General features: G+C 46.3%; 1 protein-coding gene across 1 annotated transcript in view; it reads left to right on the plus strand.

Moving 5' to 3' along the window:
- LOC126995307 (uncharacterized) overlaps positions 1 to 10,000 on the plus strand; it is a 38,683-nt gene that overhangs the window by 14,540 nt on the left and 14,143 nt on the right. Inside the window, exons 2-5 of the mRNA XM_050854795.1 lie at positions 5,183 to 5,283; positions 5,758 to 5,901; positions 7,067 to 7,178; positions 7,614 to 7,782. Of these exons, the coding sequence (XP_050710752.1) occupies positions 5,183 to 5,283; positions 5,758 to 5,901; positions 7,067 to 7,178; positions 7,614 to 7,782 (526 nt within the window). The remainder of the gene's footprint in view (positions 1 to 5,182; positions 5,284 to 5,757; positions 5,902 to 7,066; positions 7,179 to 7,613; positions 7,783 to 10,000) is intronic.

The following is a 10,000-nucleotide window of genomic DNA, read 5'->3' on the forward strand; positions in this document are numbered from 1 at the left end:
GAAATGCGAGGGGAGGACGAGTTGGGGGAGGGAATGGGGAGGAAGGGAAGGGAGGAGGAAAGGTAAGCAAAGAGGAAGGGAGGGAAGGGAGGGAGGAAGGGAGGGAAGGGAAGGTCAAATTTATTAAACCTTAACCAACAAGCCGTACCGCCAATGAGAGAGAGAGAGAGAGAGAGAGAGAGAGAGAGAGAGAGAGAGAGAGAAAGACCGTTTTATTTTGGGGGCAATTAAATAGAGCTGTGTCAAGGGTATAGAAAGAGAGAGAGAGAGAGAGAGAGAGAGAGAGAGAGAGAGAGTGTAAACAGACTGAATAAAATTAGAAAAAGGAAAAAAAAAACAGATAGAGAGAGAAACAGACAGACAGACAGAGACATACATACATACATACATACATACATACACACATACATACATAGAGACAAACAGACAGATAGACAGACAAAGAGAAAAATAAAATTAATAGAAAAGCCATAGTAGAGAAACATTCATACATACATACATACATACAGACAGACAGACAGACACACAGACAGACACGGAGCTCAGGTGTCAGATGCAACCCATTAATGAACGCTAATTACAGGTAAGAAAATGAAGTGCACGCTTCTTGTTATATAAATTCCCACACCTGATTACCCTTCACACACGCACACACACACACACACACACACACACACACACACACACACACACACACACACACACACACACACACACACACACACACACACACACACACACACACACACACACACACACACACACACACACACACACACACACACACACAGACACACACACACACACACACAGTCACTGAAACACAACATCATACAACTGTTTCTCCCTCTCTTTTCTTTTCTTTTCTCTCCCTTTCTTTTCTTTCTCTCCCTTTCTCTTCCCTCCTTTTCTCTCCCTTTTCTTCGTATATATTTTCCTTTCTCCTTCCTTTCCTCCCTTTGTCCCTCTTTTCTTCCCTTTTCTTTCTCTTCCCTTCTTTTCTCTCCCTTTCTTTTCCCTCCCTTTCTCTCCCAGTCTCCGTTTCCTTCTCCCTTTCCTTCACGTATATTTTCCCTCCCTCTCTTCCTCCTTTCCTCCATTTCTTTCTTTCCCCCCGTATTTTCTTTCCTCCTTCCTTTCACTCCCATTCTTTCTAGGTAACGGAACACACACACACACACACACACACACACACACACAGGAAGTTATTATAAAAGCAGAACAGAGCAAGACAAAAAAAAAGAATGACATTAACAGGACTTTAAAAGCTGATCAAGTTTGAGGAAAAAAGAAAGAAAACAAAAAGAAAACAAGAAAGATAGTATGTCTTGAAGAGAGAGAGAGAGAGAGAGAGAGAGAGTCCTTTCTTCATTCTTTTCTTCTTCTCTTCTTTCTTTTATTTTCTGCTTTCCTTCTTTTCATCTTTCCTTCCTTCCTTCCTTCCTTCGTTTCTTCCTTTCATCCTTTCTTTCTTTCATTCATTCATTCATTCATACATTCTTTCATTCTTCTTCCCTTCATTCCTTCTTTCTTACCTTCCTATTTTGCTTTCATATCTACCTCTCCTTTCCTTCCTTCCTTCCTTCGTTCTTTCATACATTCTTATTATTCTGTCCTTCCTTTCCTTCAATCCTTTCTTTGTTTCTTCTTTCTTTCATTTTTCTTCCATCCTTTTTCCATTTCTCCTTTTTTCCATCCTTCCTTCTTTCCTTCCTTCCTTCCTTCCTTCCTCCTTCCTTCCTTTCCTTCCTTTTCCACATAATATTATCTTCCTTAACCAACTTTTCCCTTGAGAGACCACCACCACCATTACCACCACCTCCACCCACACCACCACCACCACCATCACACCATTGATCCGATCAGGCTTTTCTTTAATAATTCATGACCCAACGGCGGGGCTTCCAGACTTAAGCGAATTTGCGAAGGTCAGGGGAATAGGGCGTACGTGTGTGTGTGTGTGTGTGTGTGTTTGTGTGTGTGTGTGTGTGTGTGTGTGTGTGTGTGTGTGTGTGTGTACGTAAATGAGTGGAGGAGAAAAAGGGAGAAGGGAGGAGGAGGAGGAAGAGGAGGAGGAGGAGGAGGAGAGAGGAATATTGATGGAGGCAAGGTGGAAGAAAATATCTAGGTGGAGGAGGAGGTGGAGGAGGAAGTATAGGTGAAGATGAATGGAGGAGCTTTACTAGATGAAACAAGAGGAGGAGGAGGAGGAGAGGTGGAGATACGTGGAGGAGGAAAGCTGTATGTGGAGAGAGTCAGGTGGAGGTAAATACATCAAGTGGAGCAGCAGGACAGCTTTAAGTGGAATTAAAGGTGGAATGATGAGAGAGAGAGAGAGAGAGAGAGAGAGAGAGAGAGAGAGAGAGAGAGAGAGAGAGAGAGAGAGAGAGAGAGAGAGAGAGAGAGAGAGAGAGAGAGAGTGGAAGAGAAGAGAAGCAAAGAGAGTGGAATACGAGAGAACGAAAGCAAAAGTGGAAGGAAAGAAGAGGAAAGTGGAATGAATGACTGGGAATGGAAGTGGAATAAAAAAAAAAGTGGAATAAGAGAGAGAGAGAGAGAGAGAGTGGAATGATAGAGAAGAAAAGTGGAATGCGAAAGAGATTGAAAGTAGAATGAACGAAAATTTAAGTGGAATGTCTGAGAGTGAGATAAGGGAGCGAGAGAGAGAGTGGAATGAGAGATAGAGAGGAAGTGAGAGTGGAATGAAAGATAGAGAGAGAGAGAGAGAGAGAGTGGATCACGAGAAAGAAACCAAAAGTGTAATGAACGCCAAGGAAAGTATAACACCTGAGAGTGGAATGTACAGGTATGTCACTCCAATTAGGCAGGTGGATGGAAGTGAGTAATAGGAGGGCGGGGGTGGAGGAGGAGGTGGAGGGGAACGGTGGGTGGAGGGTGGAGGGGGGAGATAGGTGGAGGGGAACGGTGGGTGGAGGGTGGAGGGGGGAGATAGGTGGAGGGGAACGGTGGGTGGAGGGTGGAGGGGGGAGGTAGGTGGAGGGGAACGGCTGGGTGGAGTGGCACAGTGGAATGGGCGTGGCGCATTACCCTGTTGTAGCACTTCCGGTGGTGGTGGTGGTGGTGGTGGTGATGGTGGTGGTGATGTGGTGATGAACTTAAGCCGGAAATCTCTCCCTCCCTTCCTTCCTTCCTTCCTTCCTTCCTTTCATATTTCCTTCCTCTCTCTGTTTCTATACATTTATCTATCTATATGTCTATCTATTCCTTCCTTCCTTCATTCCTTCATTCATTCATTCCTTGTTTCCCTTTCTATCTGTTTCTATCTATTTATCTATCTATCTTTCTGTCTATTCCCTCCTTCCTTCATTCATTCATTCCTTATTTCCTTTCTCTCTCTGTTTCTATCTATTTATCTATCTTTCTATCTGTTCCTTCCTTCCTTCCTTCATTCATTCATTCATTCCTTATTTCCTTCCTCTCTCTGTTTCTATCTATTTTTCTATCTATCTTTCTATCTATTCCTTCCTTCCTTCCTTCCTTCCTTCATTATTTCCTTTTCTCTCTCTGTTTTTATCTTTTTCTATCTATCTATCTGTTCCTTTCTTCCTTCCTTCCTCCCTTCCCTCCTTCCTTCCTTCCTTCATTCCTTCATTCATTCATTATTTCCCTTTCTTTCTCTGTTTCTATCTTTTTCTATCTATCTTTCTATCTATTCCTTCCTTCCTTCCTTCCTTCCTTCCTTCCCTCCTGTTTTATATCTATCTATATCTACTTATTCCCTCCTCTCTCTCTCTCTCTCTCTCTCTCTCTCTCTCTCTCTCTCGACAAAGGCCATTGATAAAACCTAATGAATCAGGAGAGAGAGAGAGAGAGAGAGAGAGAGAGAGAGAGATAAGGGCCTGCCAGTGTTATGTTAGTTCCTTCCTGATATCATGGCGCTTTCCTTCCTCCCTCTCCTTCCTCCCTCCTTCCTCCCTTCCTCCTCCCTCCCTCCCTCTCCTTCCTCCTCCCTCCTCCTCCTCTCCTTCCTCCCCTTCCTCCCCCTCCCTCCCTCCCTCCTTCCTCTCCTTCCCTTCCCTTCGTTTTGGTAACACTGTTTGCTCGGTCAAAAGTCGATATTTGGCAACAGTTGAAACTTATCACGGGCGAATGTTTGCTCTCTCTCTCTCTCTCTCTCTCTCTCTCTCTCTCTCTCTCTCTCTCTCTCTGATTTGTGTTGTTTTTCCCCATTTTCTTTAATATTTTGTGTTGCTTTGTTCGTTTTCCTTTTTTTTCATGATTTATTTTCTTTACTCTTTTCTCTTCTCTTTATCCTTCTTATTTATCCTCATTTTCTCTAATCATTTATTGTTGCAGTGTGTTCTTGTATTCTCTCACTGGTGTGTTGGTTAAGTGTTTCTCTGGCTTGTGTGTTACAGTGTTCTTGTATTATGTATTTCCTTTGTCACTCAGGTGTTCCTCTGCCTTGTGTTGTCATTGGTGTGTTACAGAAGTGTTCCTTTGGGTTGTGTCTTCCCTGTTCTTGTATCATTCCTGTGTTGCTAAAGTGTTTCTCTGTCTTGTATTGTCATTGGTGTGTTGCTCAGGTGATCCTCTGTCTTGTGTTACAGTGGCGAGTGTCATTGGTGTGTTACAGAAGTGTTCCTTTGGGTTGTGTCTTTCCTATTCTTGTATCATTCCTGTGTTGTTAAAATGTTTCTCTGTCTTGTATTTTCATTGGTGTGTTGCTCAGGTGTTTCTCTGTCTTGTGTCACAGTGGCGAGCGTGTGTTGTCATTGGTGAAGTGTTCCTTTGGGTTGTGTCTTCCCTGTTCTTGTATCATTCCTGTGTTGCTAAAGTGTTTCTCTGTCTTGTATTGTCATTGGTGTGTTGCTCAGGTGTTTCTCTGTATTGTGTTTTCATTGGTGTGTTGCTCAGGTGTTTCTCTGTATTGTGTTTTCATTGGTGTGTTGCTCAGGTGTTTCTCTGTATTGTGTTTTCATTGGTGTGTTGCTCAGGTGTTTCTCTGTATTGTGTTTTCATTGGTGTGTTGCTCAGGTGTTTCTCTGTATTGTGTTTTCATTGGTGTGTTGCTGAGGTGTTTCTCTGTCTTGTGTTTTCATTGGTGTGTTTCTCAAGTGTTCCTCTGCCTTGTGTCACAGTGCCGAGCGTGTGTTGTCATTGGTGTGTTCCTGTCTTGTCATTGGTGTGTTGCTCATGTGTTCCTCTCCTTGTGTTGTAGTGGCGGGCGTGTGTTACTTCCCGGTGGAGTACCAAGGGATCTTCGCCACCCAGTCCAGCGTCTCCAGTCTATCCCAGGGCACCATGCACCAGTACTCGCAGGTAAGGGCCATCAGGTGTTCCTCCCTCCTCACCCCTTACGTCTCTTCCCTTCCTTCCTCCCTTACGTAGCCTTCCACCTCCTCCTCCTCCTCCTTGTTCTTTTCGCACCTGCTCTTATAACCTGCTTCCTACTCGCTTTTCTACCTCTCCCCCTCCTCACTCCTCCACACTCACGCCTCCTTCTCTTTCTCCTCTTTATTTTCCTCCTTTTCCTTCTCGCTCATGTATCTTCCTCCTCCTCCACACTCGTATCCTCCTCCTCCTCCTCCTCCTCTTTCTTTTTCCTTCTCCTCTTTCTTTTTCCTTCTCACATAAGTCTGTTCCTCACTCACGTATCTTCCTCCTCTTCCTCCTCCTTCTCCTCTTTCTTTTCCCTTCTCCTCACTCACGTCTGTTCCTCACTCACGTATCTTCCTCCTCTTTCTCCTCCACCACACTTAACACACCTCCTCCCCCCTCCCTCCCCATCCCCAGGTGACCATCCTGCCCGACGCTATCCCCGTGTGGGGCGTGTGTCACACCAAGTTTGGGCACAACGTCATTCTGCGGGACTCCACCGGCGGCGAGGAGTGCTTCAGGTGCTTCCACGTCTCCCTGCACTCCAGCAACGTGATCCAGGTGTGTGTGGGGGGGGGGGGGGGGTTGGGGGGAGCGAGAGAGAGGTAAACAGGAAAAGAAAGGGGGGGAAGAGAAATGGTAGAAAAGGAAGAGGAAGGAAGGAAAGAGGAGAGAGAGAGAGAGAGAGAGAGAGAGAGAGAGAGAGAGTAATCCCGTGGTATTTTGTTGGAAATTAAAGAGAGCTGGGTCAAGGGTATGGAATTTTAGAGAGAGAGAGAGAGAGAGAGAGAGAGAGAGAGAGAGAGAGAGGTGGACGGGAAGAGGAAGGGGAGGAGAGAAATGGTAAGGAGTTGGGGAGGAAGGAAGGAAAGAAGAAAAGAAGGAGGGAGGAACGAAGGAAAGAGAAGGAGAGGAGAAGTGGAGGGAGGGTAGGATAGGGGGCAAGGTGTATGGGGAGGGGTATGGGGGGGGGTGTTTGGTTGCGTGTGTGTGTGTGTGTGTGTGTGCGCGTTTGTTTTTGATAATGTATGTGTGTGCGTGTTTAGCTGTGTGTGTCTGTGGGTAGGGGGGTGTCTGTGTGTGTGTGTGTGTGTGTGTGTGTGTGTGTGTGTGTGTGTGTGTGTGTGTGTGTGTGTGTGCGTGTGTGTGTTGTTTTTCTTACCTCTGTGTGTGTTTGTGTTTGCTTGGTTGCCAGTTTGTAATTATATATGTGTGTGCGTGTTTAGCTGTGTGTGTGTGTGTGTGTGTGTGTGTGTTTTACTGCACCTTCAACCACTAACGTTCTCTCTCTCTCTCTCTCTCTCTCTCTCTCTCTCTCTCTCTCTCTCTCTCTCTCTCTCTCTCTCTCTCTCTCTCTCTCTCCTCCTCTTTCTCCTTCCTCCCTTACCTCTATTCCTTCTCCTCCACCTCCTCACCTTCTCTCCGTCCTCCTCCACCTTTCCTCCTGCCTCCCCTCCTTTCCTTACCTCCTCTTCATCTGCCCTCCCCCACTTACCTTTTCTCCTCCTCCCCTTGTCCTCATCTCCCCTTTCACCTCCTCCGTCTCCTTCCTTACTTATCTTCATTTCCTTTATTCCTTCTCCTCCTCCTCCTCCCCTTCCTTATCTCTCCTTTTCATCTCCTGCTTCTCCTTTACTTATCTTCAATTCATTTATTCCTTCTCCTCCTCCTCCTCCTCCTCCTGTCCTCATCTCCCCTTTCATCTCCTGCTTCTCCACCTGTACAGATCTTCACGGAGGGGCTCAACAGGTGTTACTCTACGGAGGCTGCAGCGCGACTCACCTGCCCGACAGCTCACGTGATTAAGTCGAGAAGAGTCAGCGAGATCATGCTATACAGTGAGTGCCAGTAGTAGTAGTAGTAGTAGTAGTAGTAGTAGTAGTAGTAGTGGTAGTAGTATCCTGTTTTCATTTCTCTGCCTCTTTTCGTCTCTGCTTCTATTCCTCTTTATCTAACTAACACTGTCCATCTCTCTTTATCCTCTTTATCTAACTAACACTGTCCATCTCTCATACCCCCAAACAGTAACTCTCACCCAACCAGTAACCACCCAAATATACCATCATCATTACTGACCTCCTCCCTCTCCCTCCCTCCCTTCCCTCTCCACTTCACCCAACCCTTCCCTCCTTCAACTAAAGCATCACTGACCCACCCCTTCTCTCTCCCACTCTCCTCCCTCCCTTCCCATGCACTCTTTCCTTCTCTTCTTTCATCCTTCAGAATCAAAGCATCCCTAACCCTCCTTCCTTCCCTCTCTCTCCCTCCCCCAGAGTCCCGCAGCTTCACCCAGGACGGGCTGATCGATCGAGTCTTCTGCCCCATCAACGGACGCTATCGCTTTACCTACGACGTGAACGACGGGACGGAGAACGCGGAGGAGTGCCCGGAACCATCGTCAGAGCTGTCCAACTGTCCTCGAGGCTCGGAACTGCAGCTGAGGTGAGTAGTAGTAGTAGTAGTAGTAGTAGTAGTAGTAGTAGTAGTAGGAGGAGGAGGAGGAGGAGGAGGAAGAGGAGTGTTTTAGGAGCTATCATGTGTAGGACGTTTGGGGTCTTATGATCTCCTTAAATCCTTGTGTGTTTGTTTTTTTGTTTTTTTTGTGATCTGTGTGTAGGTGAAGGGAGAGTGTGTATTTGTGTGTGTGTGTTTTATTTAACTGTGTGTGTGTGTGTGTGTGTGTGTGTGTGTGTGTGTGTGTGTGTGTGTGTGTGTGTGTGTCCTCCCTTCTCCCTGTCTTCTTCACATCCGTCTTTACATCTTCGTCATTCTCTCTTTATCTCCCTCCCTCCTTCCCTCCTTTCCTTCCCTCTCTCCCCTCTCCTCCTAACCTCCCTTGCTTCTCCCCCTCACCTCTCCTTCCTTTCTCTCTCCTTCTCTCTCCTCCTTGGTCCAGGTATGTGAGACAGTCCCCTTCCTCCTCCCCCCCCGCCTCCCTCCTCCCCCCTCCCCCCCAAGACAGCTTCATGCCCACAATTACACAGGCTTTCCCTCTTGCGGTGGTTCATCAAAGTCCTCAGCGTGCTTAGCTCTTGTTTATGACCAGGGATTGATGACCGAGGAGGAGGAGGAGAAGGAGGAGGAGGAGGAGGAGGAGGAGGGGGTGATTGAAGGGAGGGTACAAGTAGTTAGGAGGAAGTGAAGAGGAGGAGGAGGAGGATGGGTGTGGGGAAGAGGAGAAGGAAGACGAGGAAGAAGGGTATGAAGGTAGAAGGGAGGAGAGGAAGGGAAGAGGAAGAGGGGAGGTGGAAAGGAGGAGGAGGAGGAGAGGGGGATGAAGGGAGGGTACAAGTGGTAAGGAGGAAGTGAAGAGGAGGAGGAGGAGGAGGAGGATGGGTGTGGGGAAGAGGAGGAAGAAGGGGTTGAAGGGAAGGTACAAGATGGTATGGAGTTAGAAGGGAGGAGTGGAAGTGGAGAAGAAGAGGAGGAGGGGTGGAGGAGGAGGAAGAAGAGGGTACAAGGATGGAGAAAGGGAAGAGAGAGAGAAAAAGTGAACAGGAAGAGGAAGAGGAGAAGAAGAGTGGTAAGAAGTGAAGAAGGAAGGAAGGAAAGAGGAAGAAGAAGAGGAGGAGGAGGAGGAGACGGAGGAGGAAACGGTAGAGGGCGTGGGAAAGGTTAAGGAAGGAAGGAAGGACGAGGAGGAGGAGAAGGAAGAAGAAGAAGAAGAAGAAGAAGAAGAAGAAGAAGAAGAAGAAGAAGAAGAAGAAGAAGAAGAACTCAAACAAACAAGGAAGATGGAAAGCAATAAGAGGAAAAATATGAAAGAGGAGAAAGAAAAAGGGAAAGAAATAACTGAAAGAAAGGAAGAAAAAGAAGAAAGGGAAGGGAAAGGAAGAAGAGAAGGAGGTAAGAATATGGAGGAGAAAAAAAAAAGAGAGGAGAAATAGAAGGAAGGAAGGAGTAAGGAGTAGAGGAGAGAGAGAAGAGGAAGGAAGAAGTGAAAGGGAAAGGGAAGGGATGGGTAGAGAAAGGGGAGCCTGAGAGAGTGTGGGAACCTATATACCTGTGTGGGAGGGAAGGGGGGAGGGAAGGAGGGGGGGGGAGGAAACGGAGGAGGGAAGGAGTTTAATGAACGTGCTGTTTTAGAAGAGAAACTGGTGTGTGTGTGTGTGTGTGTGTGTGTGTGTGTGTGTGTGAGAGAGAGAGAGAGAGAGAGAGAGAGAAGTAATCTACCTTCATATATTTATCCATCTATTTATTTATCTGTCAAACTATCTATCTGTCTGTATCTCTGTCTATCTATGTAAAGGAGATGAGCACCGAGGCCAAGCGCACCCTTATCTACCTATCTGGCTATCTATATTTATTTGTTTATATTGACGAAGAACTTTAATCTACCTCCACACTCATTGTCAAGAAAAAAAGGAAGAAAAAAACATAACCTTGCTTTGCTCAGGTATACTAGTGTGTGTGTGTGTGTGTGTGTGTGTGTGTGTGTGTACTTTTTTTTTTTTGAGTGAGTCAGAAGGTACACATATTATTTGAGTTGCAAGTGTTGGTGTGTGCGTGTGTGTGTGTGTGTGTGTGTGTGTGTGTGTGTGTGTACTTTTTTTTTTTTTTTGAGTGAATCAGAAGGTACACATATTATTTGAGTTGCAAGTGTTGGTGTGTGTGTGTGTGTGTGTGTGTGTGTGTGTGTGTGTGTGTGTGTGTGTGTGTG

The sequence above is a fragment of the Eriocheir sinensis genome, chromosome 7 (genome assembly GCF_024679095.1).
Source record: "Eriocheir sinensis breed Jianghai 21 chromosome 7, ASM2467909v1, whole genome shotgun sequence".
NCBI classification, from domain to species: Eukaryota; Metazoa; Arthropoda; class Malacostraca; order Decapoda; family Varunidae; genus Eriocheir; species Eriocheir sinensis.